This window comes from Protopterus annectens, chromosome 17.part0 (assembly GCF_019279795.1).
Source record: "Protopterus annectens isolate FY-2018-M chromosome 17.part0, PAN1.0, whole genome shotgun sequence".
Taxonomy (NCBI): domain Eukaryota; kingdom Metazoa; phylum Chordata; order Ceratodontiformes; family Protopteridae; genus Protopterus; species Protopterus annectens.
Window position 1 is genome coordinate 109,545,336 of NC_056751.1, and position 16,099 is coordinate 109,561,434.

General features: G+C 41.1%; 1 protein-coding gene across 4 annotated transcripts in view; it reads right to left on the reverse strand.

Moving 5' to 3' along the window:
• Positions 1-1,909: 1,909 nt before the first annotated feature.
• KCMF1 (potassium channel modulatory factor 1) overlaps positions 1,910-16,099 on the reverse strand; it is a 1,043,135-nt gene continuing 1,028,945 nt past the window's right edge. For all 4 annotated transcript variants that reach the window (XM_044059692.1, XM_044059694.1, XM_044059693.1 and 1 more), the window contains one exon: positions 1,910-2,538. In XM_044059692.1, the coding sequence (XP_043915627.1) occupies positions 2,277-2,538 (262 nt within the window). In that variant the 3' untranslated portion in view covers positions 1,910-2,276. The remainder of the gene's footprint in view (positions 2,539-16,099) is intronic.

The window sequence follows — 16,099 nt, forward strand, 5'->3', positions numbered from 1 at the left end:
CTGCTCCAGAAACAAGAAAACATACCAGTAATGAACCTGAAAACATTCAGACTAGAAACAAACCAAACTGATAAAAAAAAGGGTTGAAATGGGTTTTGATTCCCATTTTCCTTGGCCTTCTGGAACTAAATCACAATTATACTGGGAAAACTCCTACAACTCATAAAAACTTGACAAATTAACAAGAATGTTGACTTGAAAAACTGCAGACAGTAGAAAGTACTGTGCTACAGATGACAAACCATAACATGAGTCGAGAGACCATCCGTAGAAAATAGTAAGAACTACAACTGTACCATATTACTGCATTTACTAGCAAGCCATTTCAAGTTAATAACCAATATTATACTGCTCTGAAAGACAAGCTGGTATTAAAAGCCAAAAATGATGGAGATAACAGGAGTGATTAACTTCTGCAATATCTAAAGCAGATTAATCCTGACAACGGAAACAAGAATGAAGTAACTGTCATACCTGTAATTCCAGACTCTCATTCTCCTCTGAAACACTGTCAAACTTACCCTAGAATCAAAGGATGGGAACACACATGGACACCAAAAAATGCCAAATGACAGCAGTCTTGAAAATGTTTTATTGAACTGTGTGTTGCACTGTAATGGTGCAGATGTGTCTGAAATGACTACAGCTTCAAAACAGAGGCCCAAATCCCAATCATTTAAAAATGGATTCCACTATAAACTAAAACTACTGAAAATTTGCCCTTAAGTTCTGTGGCAAAGAATAAAAGGAATTCAAAGCTGTTCAGAATTTACTTAAAAAAATTCTTAACTGAAGGACAAAATGAAAATGACAAACAACCCCTCCCCAAGATACCTGTGTGTGGCACTGCTATATGGATTTGCCTGCACGTGTAAATGTCACATGTGACCATTTCAAACCTCGAGATGTAATTCCAGGATGTGACAATCAAACTGTAAAATGTTATGGCTACCAAAAACCTACCTGAAATAATGATTAAAAGATGTGAGCATTTTTACTGTCCTTGTATTTTCCCCTGAACCTGCTGCCCTTTTCCTAGGGCCAATGAAACCCTGTGCACAAAACTCATTTTATATCTTGTACTTTACATACTGGATTACTATTGAGTTATGTAGGTAACAATTTTATCAAAAGGATTTTAACTTCCCCATTTAAAAAATCTAGGCAAATTGTTTAATAAATAAAAAGTGCTCGATTAGCATTGAAATTTCAGTTGTATTATAAGGATATCTCTGATATCAAATCCTCAAGCTATCCTGCAGTATCCACAAACTATACAGCAAATACATAAATAATTTTATATATATATATATATATTTATATAAGGGTGACAAGTGAAAGCTTGAAACTGCAAGACAACATAATCCAGGTTAAAAAACTTTTAACCACATATAAATGAACTGGTCTAAACTTGAATAAAACATGTTTTAACAGTTGTAGGAAAACAACAAACCACAACGAGGGGGAAAAAAAACTTTAAACAATGATAAACACTTTTAGAGTACATAGACAAAGCCCCCTGCAGTAGCTCCTGACAAAGATAGAGAAGCCACACCGTCTTTAACAGACAGAAGCAGTATGCAAAAACAAAAAAACATCTGTTGGCTAGCAGGGTTAATAGTCACATACTGTTAATGTTACACCATGGAAGATGTACAAAATGCCATTGCTTGCCTTTATACAGGTGCTATAAGCACATAAGATTTGTCTCAGCTACACATTATTCAAAGGTGCATTATGATAAACGGGTGGTGATCAACAGCTTTTACTGATGTCTACTACTTTTAAGCTGAGTAACCTTTAAATAATGTTATGAAAGCTTTGGGGTTTATCAGTCTCCTTGGACTTCATTTTAAAATGACAAGGTCACTAAAACTCATGCACGCTGCAAGAAACCTCATGCAGTAGGTAAGGTAAACCATCCAAGCAGTTTTATTCATTAATATTCATAAATACACACAGCAGCTTCATTAGAGATTTTTTTTTTCATTTTCTTCTTCAGTTTGAATGTGGAGTATTAAGAGAGCCTTTTGCATGTCAAGGTACAGGAAGCAGAAACTGCCTCTGGCACTGCTACCTACGTTTACCTGCTAGAAGTAAAAATTAGTTAAGTGGAATTGATTATCATATATTTTCTTTCTTCCTTTTGAATGTACACAATGTAACAAGAGTGACAGATCTGGAATTACAATCACCAAACAAACCCAAAGATAATTGCTGTCCACTTTCATTGGCAGTTACAGCACAGAGGACATTGTCTGCGAAGTGGGATGTCATCAAAGAGGAGGTGGCGGAGGCTCATTTCCTTTATTACTTTCTCTTAAATTTAGATTTTCTAACGCAACATCTAGAGGCATAATATCTACACAGCCCATAGCACCAAAATCTGCAAACTCTCCTCGCTCATCTTCGTCTGATGAAGAACTTTCTTCTCGCATCAATGTGGAAAGCAAAAGCTCCTGAACAAATAGGCTCCTGTCTGCTCGTTCACTTTCTAAGGACTGGCGATCCACTTCTGTCATTTTCGGTTCATTCAACCTAAGAAGACATCAGAAAGCATTCAGTTAGATCATGAAAATACTGGACTGTGTATTTCCAGGTATGTGAACAAACGTTTTACCCATTTCAGCAATCTCACAGCTGTCTATTGGACTGACTGGAAATGGTTCAGAGTTTTTCTGAGCCTTTAATGGCATCAAACTACTTGATGCAAGAGCTTTAAGTATTTATGAAGACAACCTGCATAAAAGAAGTGTGCTCAAGAAAAAGCCAGTATACAAAAGTTCTGTATTCATCAGAACAATGGATTTAGTTGGCTTCTATCTGTACACTGTAAATAGACTGTTCAAGGATGGTACCATTTCATGGCAATAACAAATCATTCACTAGCTTGAGCTTCTCTTACCCATAATACCTTTGCCCTAGTTAGCCTTTCCAGATAGAGTGGATCTACAGACTACTGCTGGAAGCACACAGAAGCCCAATATGCTTTGTTTGAGTTGAGGAAAAAACTGCAACCAAGGAAAACTTTGTATCGAGACAGCTGAACACCAAGTCCTCTAAATATAATGGTAATTTGAAAGGGAGAATGCTGGGAGAATTGTTTACCAGAACAATATACTGGTTTCTGTCCGCAAAGTTAAGCACATAGCCTTTGTATTCAAAATGATCCTCTCCATACACTGCAAACAGTTGGACCAAAGCCCCAGCAAGTGTTGGGTGGAGCCAAGATGAAATTTATTTCAAGACTGAAGGCCTGAAAGAAGATCTAGATCTCCAAAACACATTCAAACTGAAATGCCTGATAAATGTGTAAAAGATCATGTAGCAGCTGTACAAATTTTGCCCAATGGAAGGTTCTTGAGAAAAAAATGTAGAAACTGCCTTGACTCCAAGAGTGCGTGCTCTAGGTTTGTATGGCAAAGATTTACGACTGGATGCACAAGCAAAAAATAATGCAATCTGGCAGCCATTTTGACTAGGAAAACGTGGTTACCATTTGTCCTTTCTTATATGCCTGAACAGCTGCTCATCTTTTCTAAATTCTTTAGTTCTTTCAAATAAAAATACAACTTGTCTATGTATGTCCAGATGATGAAACCTGTGCTCTTTTACTTAGTTTTTTTTTTGGGGGGGGGGGCACAGGCAGATTTATGGACTGACTGAGGTTAGATGGACTGCAAATTTGGCCATAAACTAAGGATTAGTTCTCAGAGTACCTCTGCCTTTCTTGAAAATGATATTTGGCAATTGTGAAGAAAGGGCATGTTATTCAGATATTCATCTATATGATGCAACAACCACAGAGAATATTTCAGAGACAAAAACTTAAGTCTGCTCTGTGGGCTGGTTCAGATGGAGGCAAAAATACTCCCCAACATGAACTTTAGGTTTCACAGAGAGGTGGATGAATGAAAAGGTCTAAAATTAAAGACTCCTTTCAAGAAGGCTCTGTATAACTTCTGTGAGGCCAATGATGATGACAAAAACTCTTGGAGAATGGAAGAAATAGCAGCTACATGAACTTTTATGGAGGAAAATGGGTCTTGAGTAAAAGATTTTTACTAAAATGTAAAAAACATAAGGGCCGAGTAAGTGTTTAGCAGTTCATAATGAAAACTTAATTTCCTCCAATACATCTTTCCTGGCGGTAGGTTTTTGGGAAGCTGCAGTGAGTTGCACCCCAATGGGTGGGAATGTAGTTAGTTGTGGAAGTATACTTACCATAACAGTAGATGTTTTAACAGATCACAGCTGTAGTACTAAGCTATTTGTGTTATTATCCTTGCCCATGATATGACTACTGGACAGCTTTTAAAGCTTTAATACACCTTCTATGGCTCTCCACACTGCCTCTGGCTAGAGCACAGCCATACAAAATGGTAGTTTGGGCACTAAAAGCTTCAAAGCTTTCTTGCCAAGGAAAGAAGGCTACAGCCTTGAAAGGAAAAAAATGCTAGGAAAATTATCAACCAAACTAAAACTAATGCAACTCCTCTTCGAGCTGACCACTCTCCTTTTGCCCTTGCTCTGCTGGGCTTACTTCACTCTCCTACCCTACCCCCAATTCCAATACCCACATTCTCTACACTTGCATCCCACTAACCTCTTACACCGCAAACTGCCTTCCTATCAAACCACCATACTCATGCCAAAAACTCCTCCCCACACAGACTTCCAATGAAACAATCAGTTACACTCTATTGATCTGCTTAGACCACACCCCACTAACTCCACCCCACCTCTAATCGCCCCACTATCTACTCACACTAACATCTCATCTCCTTCCATACCAAACAATCTTCCTCATCTCTACTACAATCTCTTCTTCTCTACTTCCACACTTCATAAAACATATTCTTTTCTATTTTCCTTCCTACAAACATTGTCCAGTCTCCATTTATGACTGCGTCTTACTCCTATAATATTACTGTCCCTTCCTACTCTTAACACTGTGTCTATCATTAACAGGCTCTCAAACAACCCACAATCAATACCATTACCACTAACTCATTACAATTCAACTAATCAACACTCCCCAAACACATGACAAAGCCAAAATACTTAATCCATAACCCCTTCCCCCAAACTTACTCAAAAAAATAAAATAAAATAGCTCAGTCCCTACCTCAATACCATACACACACAAACAATGCAGTGACATACATCACAACTCGGGTCCAAAATCCCACCCACTACCCTCCCCAAAATATTTCACTTAAATGCCTCAACTCAAATTATTCAACATAAATCTAAGAAGCCTTCAAAATAAAATTTCTGAGGTGCACGTCAGTGTTACCCTTCACTCCCCTGACATCACAGCAACATACAAAAGAAGAAATCCTCCTCCATATGGCTATAAAAATTGTCAGATTAGACAGAGGAAAAAAAAGGCAGGTCACATAGCCTTGATGTATAAAACACCCTATCAGTCTCATCAGGCACACCCAGTTAGCAGCAATGTTGAAGTGCTCGTCACTTCTAAAAGTCAACAATCATGAAAGCCTGTGCATAAAAGTAATCTACATTCCACCAGCAATAAGACTGACACGGTAGAGGAACTCTTACCCTGAGCCTCCAAAAACATATTCCAAGAAACAATAATTCTTGCAGACCTCAACAATGATTGGCAATGCACAAATACTGAAACCTCAAACAAGACAATAAATCTGCACACCAAAAAAAAAAAAAAAAGACATAGGAAATCTTTGACTGGATACTGACAAATACCCCAGACAAAATTCTATTCTCCGATACCTTCTCAGACTTCTTAAGCGACCACATACACAAGAAGATAAAAAAATCTACAATCAAACAGCCAAATTCGAAACATTGTCTGCTTTCTCTCTTCTTAAATCTATCAACTGGCACAGCCTCTAAACTCTCCCCTGCGACAATGCCATCTCACACCAACAAAACCTTCTTAAATATCTGAAAATGTCCACAGTCCATCCAACATCAAAAGAATAAAAGCTAATCCTTTATACTGGCTAACCAAAGAGACTACACAATTAATGAAAAATGGGTATAGAGCAGCTATCTCCAATCTGTTTTGCAACAAAGACTGGTTTCATACAAGACAATTTTCCAGACAGGCATTGCGCACGCATAAAAATAAAGCAAAATAAAGTGAATAAATACAACTCACCATAATGCAGAATCAATAGGAGACCTGAGTTTGCTTCCGTGCAACAAGATAGTCCCATCTAGGGTTGATGGGAGACAATCACACCTGAAGTGTGTTCCTTAGGTCCCGTCTACTCTAATTTCGTTTTGGTTGCTGTCATTACAGAAAACCCCACTTCACAAAGATAGGATGTTGGAAATGGAAGCAGGGTTTTCGGTGCTTATTCTAGCAACTAAGTTTATAAGTGCAATATTTAAAATCTGTCCCTATTTGTGTCTGTCCAGATTTACTGTGCAACCGGTTGAGAAGTATGGTCGAGAGGTATGCAAACCTAATCTGAATCTAGCAACTTTCTAAGTTTGTAAGAATATTTAAAATCTGTCTCTTTGTGGCTCTGTCCAGATATACTGAGCGAGGGGGTCTGGTTGAGAGGTATGCAAACCTCTCAATTGATGCTGCTATCAGAGATCACTCTGACTCTTCACTCTCTCTGTCTCTCATGCATACATGCACAGTCTGTTCTGCTTTCATGCACGCATTCACTCATGCAGACAAACATACACTCACTTTTTCCATTTCATTTATTTTTATTTTACATTCACCAAACAGCAAAAGCACTGTTTAGTGAGTGCAAAATAATGGCTCGATCGAACTCACTGTTCACACTCACATACACAGTCTCTTCTGCTTTCATCCACGCATTCACTCACATACGCAGACAAATGCACGCGCACACTTTTTGTTTTGTTTCACTCCCTGCCTAAAAGTTTCGGTGTGGACCAGTACCAAATGATCCTAGGCCTGGTACCAGGCCACAGTCCAATGGTTGGGGACCGCTAGTACAGAGCATGGAAAGCTTGGCAACAAAATGGAAACAAAACTAATCTAATACTTTAAGCACCTCAGAAATCTAGCAAAATTTAATATAAAATCAAACAAGAAAAAACTTTCAACAACAACTCCCAGCTCAACAAAAGAAAAAAAATCTCAAATTATTCTGGAGCTTTAACAACAAACTAATTTATCCTGACCACTCCAACCAACCTTCTCTATCCACTTATAAATAGCAACATCATCATTCCAGTTCAACTCTTATTTCATAGAAAACGCTACCTCCCACTTAAGTAACTTAATTCTCACTACCTACCACCTCCACAGCCAAGTACCTGTTCAATATCCTTCTCACTCAAACCTTCTACACCCATCTACCACTCCTGTCCCACACAACTTATTAAAACTGCAGAAAATCTTCTGGCATACCGCATGTCAAACTGCTCTAGCAAAGAAAATTATGTACACATCTTATGGGAAAAATAATCATACATCACCCCCCATCTCAAATTTCAGACCCATAGTCATCATCTGTCCTATATACAAAGTAGTAGACAAATGCATCCAATCCCAACTACTAACATATCACAACAAATCTACAAGTTCCCTCAACACGGTTTCGGCCACTGCATACATCAACAGCCCTCAATTTCACCACCATTATCAAATACAGAAGAACAGTAATCTAGTGTCAGCTCTTTTCCTTGATCTGTTAAAGGCAGTTAATACCACCTCCCACGAAAAACTACTACTCTTCTCTCTAGAATTAAGTAACTCATCACTATCTTGGTTTACCAGATACCTTACCAATAGGCTGCAGGCAGTGAAATGGCAAAATAAAATACCCTCTCTTCTCTCTGTACACAAAGGTGTGCTCCAAGGATCTACACTTGGTCCTTTAACATATTCATTAATAACCTCCATGCAGTCAGGAAACAGGCAACTCTAATATGAGTATGCAGACAATTCTACATTTATATGCAATGCCAAAAGAATAAGTGTGAAGACTGGTAGAGAAGGGGTGAAGGCTGCCAGCCTAGCCAAATAGAATTTGATACATAATTCTGGCATTTGTAAATATAAATATAAAATACAGGCTTGTTTCTTAAATGAAAGAAAACACTGTAAAATGTGAACTTCAAGATTGCAGCAACATTACCATCTGCTGTAAGGAAAACTAAGCCAAGCATTTCAAATGTTCTTTGAAATTAAAATTATGTTTCGTATGTCCTTTGAAGTTAAAATTTGGAGTCAGAGTCTGGAGTAAGCACCCTGTCTATTGTTTTAAGGCTAAAGTTATTAATCAGAATTTACATGTGGAATGTCCTTTATTGCTCCAAGTGTAAAAGAATGTAAATGCAGTTAATGTGTAGCCTGGGAACTCCAGGGAAGGGTAAAAAAGATGATGTAATGTTTATCAGAACTGGAGTTTCAATTTAAACAGTGAGAACCAGAGATTAAGCATTTGGCCTTGACTATTCAACTCAGCACTGCCTTGCTCTATGTAAGTAAGTTATCTTAGAAGTATGTTTTCTTGTAGAAATAGTTAGGACTATGAAGATTAGACTAAGTGTTTTTTCTATTACGTCAGAACTGTACTACTGATTTATTTTAAGTTTCTGTGTGATCTCTGAACTCGAGTAGCACTGTGGTGCAGTAGTATTGTAACTTTTTACCTGTGGCTGGTTTCTGTAGAGATAAGTAAGCTCTAGAGTACATTCCATGCTTATAAGTGATCCTGTAATAAGCCCTTCCAAAGCCTTAAGATTGCTTAAGTTACACTATTAGATAATAATATTGCACAGTAATAACTGGACACCCTTTTAATGGCCTTTTAGTAGCCGATAAATATTAGCTGGTGGTGGCAGTGATTACTACCGTATAGTCTGGGTAAAGGGGCACAGCTGGAAAATCTGTGTCAGCCTTTCCCAGGAGTGTCTGTGAAGCTGTATAAATACTTATCTCAAAGCTACTTGGGCAGGGGCACAAAGCATTGGTTGGACAGAGTACTGGAGGTTAGCTTGCCAGCTAGGCTGAGATCTGGACCCTATAGCTGCGCCAGTGGTGAGTCTTACTGGGGACCTGGGGAGCAACCAGCCCCAGACTGACTGTGATCGCTGTGTGCACTTAAGGGGAAATTGTACTTTACTGTGTGTATTTGTTATCCTTTCCTCTTATATGAGATGCCTTCCTTTACTGCTGGGCCAGGGAACGGCTGTCACAAACAGAACTTCAAAAGCTAATCTAAGACTCCCCCTCACCCACTGTGTCACGGCTCTCATAAGAGAGGTTAGAGAAAGTACAGTTTTGTACCTACCATAAATGTAGATGTCCGAACTGGATAGCATCTGCAGTCATAAAGTACAGTTTTGTACCTACCATAAATGTAGATGTTCGAGGATCCACATTGCTGCAGTCCTAACTATTGGGTAGTCCGCTGTCCAGTCGGCCCGAATACCAGAGGTCAGGGCGCATTAGACTGACGTCAGTACGTCAGGGTACTAATGCGCATGACCGACTTCATATCCTCAGTCTTTTCTTGCCCCAGATGTCAGAAGACCCTAAAAAGACAAGGCCCAATATACCTGCACCAAAAATATGTACAATATATACAAAAATATATACAAAAATATCAGCATATAACCTCACCTACACAACCACCCCTAAACACAGAGGGGAAGGAGGGAGGGTGACTGCAGCAATGTGGATCCTCGAACATCTACATTTATGGTAGGTACAAAACTGTACTATGTTCTTCATTCCACATTGCTGCAGTCCTAACTATTGGGTAGAATCCCAAAGCAGAGGTAAGGGAGGCTGGCAAATCATAAAGAAGCAGGAGCTGACAACATGCCTTGCAAAATAGCTGTGGCAAAACCAGCCCTAGACTTAGAGTAGAGAGGAAGGTGATAATGCTTAGAGAAAGTATGCACTGAACTCCAAGTAGCTGCCTCCAAAATATCCTTAGTTGCCACCCCTTAGAAATGCTGTTGAAGTGGCAGTGGCCCTAGTGGAATGAGGTCTAATCCCAGCTGGAATCTCCTTGCCATGATGGGAATAACAAAATGCAATGCAAAACCCAATCCACCTAGAAATAGTTTGTTTTGACACAGGCTTGCCCTGCGAACTCAAAGCAAAAGAAACAAACAACTGCTGAGACTGCCTAAAATCCTTAGTCCTGCTTAAATAATAACGCAATTGCCTGTGTACATCTAAAGTGTGAAAATCTTTTCCCCTTTATTTTGGGGGTCTGCATAAAAAGTAGGTAAATGAATAGTTTGGTTTAAAGCCACACTAGAAACCACCTTAGGCATAAAGGAAGGATTAGTAATGATACCCTATCCTTATGGAAAATCAAAAAGGGCTCTACTGCCATAAGGGCCTGCAACTCAGACACCCTTCTTGCAGAAGTAATAGCCAACAGAAAAGCAGTCTTCCATGACAAGTATTTCAATTCAGCAGTAGCCGCAGGCTCAAAAGGTTGTAGAGTAAGTTTTTCCAACACAAAATTGAGATCCCAAGCAGGAGTAGGAGCTCGGGGTCTTATATTCTTTGCCCCTCTAAGAAACTGCTTGAACAAAGGATGCGAAAACAATGGTGGGTCACAATCATAGTGAGCTGAAATTGCTGCAGCATGAATCTTAATGGAAGAGAAGGACAAACCTTTGTCCAATAACTCAGTAAGATATTGAAGAGCCACACTCAAATTAGGCTCAGAAATCTCCAAATTCTTTGCTGTACTCCAAAATATAAATCTCTTCCATTTTTCACACTTTCCTTGTACTAGGTCTTCTAGCTTCCATAATCACATTTAAAACTTGTTGAGGAAGTTGAGACCTGCTGTGTTTCAACACAGAATATGCCAGGCTGTTAGATGAAGAGAGTGAAGCTTGACATTGAGCAGATGACCGTCCTTCTGAGATAACAGATGTGGAATCAAAGGTAAAGGCCATGGAGGCTTCCTTACCAGACTCCTTAGTAGTGGGTACCAGTGTTGCCGAGGCCAATCTGGAGCTATTAAAATCATCCTTGGCTTGTCTTGTCTGACCTTTAAGAGCACCTTTGGAAGAAGAGGCAGAGGTGGAAAGGCATACACATGAAGATTTTTCCAACTGAAAGAAAGAGCATCCACTTTCCAAGCTGTGTGATGAAACCCCTTTGTGCAAAACTTTGGCAGCTGGTGGTTTAGTGGAGAAGCGAACAGATCTATGTCTGGAGTTCCCCATGACACTGTCAATTTCTGAAATACATGAAGATCCAGATTCCACTGTGGGGATCCATGATTTGTCTGCTTAACACATCTGCTAAGGAGTTCTGTGCTCGGCAGAAACCTTGCCTGAAGAGTTAGTTGCAAGCTGAGCGCAGTCTCCCATAAAATCATTGCTTGCCTGCATAGAGGATAAGAATGTGTTCCCCTTGTTTGTTGATGTACCACATGACAGTTGTGTTGTCTGTTAGAATCAACACCTGCCCTGGAAGAAGTAACTCCTTGAAAGCCATTAATGCAAACTGGACTGCTAACATCTCCTTCATGTTGATATGTAGATGCTGTAGTCTGGCAGGCCACTTGTCTTGTATCCACTTTCCATTTAGATGAGCTCCCCAAGCAATGTCCGAGGCATCTGTCGTTAAAATCTGACTCGCCTCTGGCCGGGTCACAGAGAGTCCCTTGTTTAGGTGACATTCCTGAGCCCACCACAAAAATTCTTTTGAAGGCAAGGTATTATTTGAATGACAGTGTCCAAATCCTGGCAGTGCTGTGTCCATACATTTTGAGATACCATTGCAGCTTCCTCATATGCAGTTTGGCATTGGGAAGCACCAGAATACAAGATGCCATGAACCCTAATGCTTGAAGGACTGTCCTTGCAGTCAGCACGGACTGATGAGATAGTTGATGGAAGTAAAGGGATAGACTCTTTTGTTTGTCCGGGGTTAAAAGGCCATCTGGGCTGCTGTATTCAGTCTCACACCCAGAAAGCACATGTCTTGAGAGGGTACTAGACTGGACTTTATTTCGCTCACAGAATACCCTAGGCATCTTAGCACTGCTATAACATATTCCAGATGCTGTAGAAGGTCTTCCTTTTCTTGAGCCAGAATCAGGCAGTCGCCCAAGTAAGGATAGATTTGAATTCCTTTTAGCCTGAAGTAAGCTATCACTGGAGCCAGAACCTTTGTGAATACTCTGGGCAGTAGATAAGCCAAAGGGCAATGCAGAGAACTGATAATGAGAATTTCCAGCTCGAAACGCAGATACTTCCTGCAACTTAGTCTTATAGGCACATGAAGGTAAGCTTCCTTGAGATCTAAAGTTACCATCCAGTGATCTTTGCCCAGCAGAGGTAAAAGCTGTTGTAACGTCAACATCTTGAACTTGGGAATGTCCAGATAAGTGTTGAGGATAGATAAATCCAAAATTGGTCTCCACGTGTTCCCCTTCTTTGGTACTAGGAACAGGCGAGAATAAAATCCTAGGCCCCTTTCTGATACAGGGACTGGCTGAATGGCCCCTATTTGTAGTAACAGAGAAATTTGCTTGTGAGCCTCTTTCCTTTGTGGAGGAGGAACGTCTGGCATGCCTTTGAAAGGGGCAATGTATGGAAATAAAACCTGTAACCGTGGTGAATGATATCCAACACCCATCTGTCTTGAGTAATTAAATCCCAATTTTCTTTGAAAAGAGACAGTCTTCCTCCCAAAGGAGCTGCCAGACGAGAATCTACTGGCAGCTGAAAAGGCAGGTCATTGGGTCTGTTTACGAAAGGACTGACCCCTGCCCTCACCAGAAGTCTGAGCAGGTGAACTCCTGTTCTAGGCCTAAAAGAACCTTGAGCTCTGCCCCTACCACGCCTAGACCTACCCCTAGACTGGGAATCATAAGCAGGATATGCCCATCCCTTAGTAGGCCAATTTCTACTAAACTTCGTGGCTGCACCTGCAAAAATCTTTAACAGTTTGCATAGACTTAGCTTTGTCCTCCATTTTCTTTAAAACTGCTTCCACAGGCAACCAAACAACACATCAGACTGTAAAGGAGCATCCAAAATCCTTGTCTTAACATGCTCAGCTAAATTCTGATCCCTCAACCAGGCATGCCTGCGAAGAACAGAACTAGTGGCAGCCACCCTCGAGGAGGCCTGTACAGCATCAAAACCACATTGCAAAGAATGCTTACCCACTTGTTCAGACACATGAACTAAATCCAGCAACTCTTTACACTCAATACCTTCCGCCAAAGCATCCACCTTAGATTTCAGTTGTGAAAGGAGATAATTTTGATATTTTAGCATGTGAAACTGACAATTCAACGCCCTCATGGCTAAAGTGGAAGAAGTATACACTTTCTTTCCCCATCTATCCAAAGCCCTTGCCTCTTTATCAGTGGGAACAGGGTTTTAACCACAGAGGCCTTAACACCTTTAGGTCCCTGAGAAACAGTTTCGGGTCTGCCCTAGGACTCTTAAAAGATACTTATGAGCTTCAGGCACCCTATAGTACCTATCAGGTTTAACAGGAGCAGGAGGCAAAGAATCAGGGTTCAGGGAAGCCTCTGCAAAAACATCTTCCACCACATCCAACACAGGAGGTATAGCTAAGGGCCTATGCTGGGGTAAAACAAGAATTCCCTAAGCCTTTTCCTGAATCAGAGTAATCCTGGCCTTCCCATTTAAAGTGCTCCCTCATGGAATGCAGAGTCTCTGAAAATGAGAAATCCTCAGGAGGAGAAGCTGTGGGAGTGGAATCATCCACATCAGAATCAGAATAAGGAGGATACTCCTGCAAATCTTCCGCAGAAGACTCAGAAGCCTCTGAACACTGTTCAAAACTATCAAACTCAGGTTCCACCCTAGGCCTCTTTATCAGGAGGGGGCATAGAACCTCTAATCATAGTAATCAAATCTTCTGCCATTTTAAGCATATGTTTCTTAGGCACAGAACCTGAAGCGCTAGGAGAAACCCCCACTGAAGCTAAACTTGGCCTACCTCTCAAAGAAGTTTTGGAAACAGAAGGAGAGGCTCTAACTACCTTGGGAAGAGAGGGAAGAACAGTTACCTGAGAAGCCCCCTCAGCCTGGCCTACCTCCTGAGAAGGCACATCCTGTAACAGTAAAGTCTCTGCCTGAGACTCCAAAGAAACTCCTGGCAAAACCTCTGGCTCCACTGAGCCTTCTAAAGAACCGGCGTCCGGGACTGCCGGTTCATCAACCCTAGGCTTCGCTGTTTTGTCCTTGCGCTTCTTGGAAGCGGGCGCCGGAGCATCCGACGGCATTTTATAATTGCAACGCTTCCCAAACACTAACCTGGCACAGTCTAACCTTCTCTTAATAGTGCGTTTGTTAAACCTAGCACAAGAGCGGCATCCAACAACGCCGTGCTCAGGCCCTAAACAAGGTATACACAAGGTATGGTAATCCCTATGAGGTATCTGTTTCCCACAAGAAATACAGTTATTCACTTTTTCTGACATCCGTTAAATACTGAGGCAAGAAAAACCAAAATGTTCCCCAACGGGGTACTTAGCCAACTCTGATTCGGTCTGAAACTCCGACTTCAGAAAATTTCAGAACGCCAACCTGCACTCGCAAAACTGCTTCTGCATCGGACCATGCGGCAAAAAAGACTGAGGATATGACGTCGGTCATGCACATTAGTACCCTGACGTACTGACGTCAGTCTAATGCGCCCTGACCGACGTCAGCCATATACTCTGGTATTCGGGCCGACTGGACAGCGGACTACCCAATAGTTAGGACTGCAGCAATGTGGAATGAAGAACATCAAATGGGTTGTCCTGTCATCAGGCAGCCCTTCGGTCGGCAGGATTCCAAAGTCCAGGTCCGGCTTCGGCTGATGTCGCACTTCACCCGACGTCATCTCTGCTGGTCTTCGGGTATAAAGGCATCAGCCGACGCCATTTTCCTCAGTGTTTCTTGCCCCAGATGCCAATTGCCCTCTTGGAAAGCTAAATTTTGGATAAATGCCAATGTTTCCAAAGTAGTAGAAGGCAAACACAAAAAATAAACATGTATGTACATATATACAAACAAATACACCATAAGAGACCCCCCCCCCGCTAGCTATTAGGAGGGTAAATACCCTAGGAGTACCGCAGAGGGGAAGGAGGGTAATCCTGACTGCAGATGCTATCCAGTTCGGACATCTACATTTATGGTAGGTACAAAACTGTACTATGTCCTTCATGGATGCATCTGCAGTCATAACAAATGGGTAGAATACCATAGCCAAACTAGGGGAGGAGGAATAATAATTATGGTGTAGTCAGGATCCCTTGCAGTACAGCAGTGGCAAATCCTGCTCGGGATCTAGAATATAGAGGTAAATTATAATGCTTGGCAAATGTATGCACGGAGGTCCAAGTAGCCGCCTCAATAATGTCCTTGGTTGCCACTCCTCTTAAGAAAGCTGTGGTAGTGGCTGTAGCCCTTGTAGAATGAGGCCTTATGTTCTGTGGAATTGGTTTTCCATGGTAGGAGTAACAGAATCTTATGCAATTTCCTATCCATTTGGAGATTGTCTGTTTGGAAATTGCTTTTCCTTCCCTTCCTGTTGCATAGGCTACAAAGAGCTGGTCAGTTTTTCTGTTACCTTTGGTTCTGTCCAGGTAGTAGCGTAACTGTCTATGTACATCCAAGGTATGCATTATTCTTTCACCTCTGTTTTGTGGATTGGGAAAGAAGGTAGGTAGGTGGATTGCCTGGTTTAAAGACACTCTGGATACCACCTTAGGCATAAATGTAGGATTAGTTCTCATGGACACCCTATCTTGATGGAAGATTAGGAAGGGTTGCACTGCCATTAAGGCCTGTAGTTCCGAAACCCTCCTTGCTGAAGTAATAGCCAGTAGGAAAGCAGTTTTCCATGACAGGTGTTGTAGATCTGTGTTGCTGCTGGTTCAAACGGAGGGAGTGTCAACTTTTCTAGTACAAAATTCAAGTCCCATGCTGGTAATGGTGGTTTCCTAGGAGGTTTTACATTCTTGATCCCTCTGAGGAACTGCCTGAGTAGAGGATGTGAAAAGACAGGAGGATCAAAGCTGTATTCTGCTGAAATAGCTGATGCATGTATCTTGATGGAGGAATAGGACAGGCCTGTATGTAGAAGCTCTGCCAAGTACTC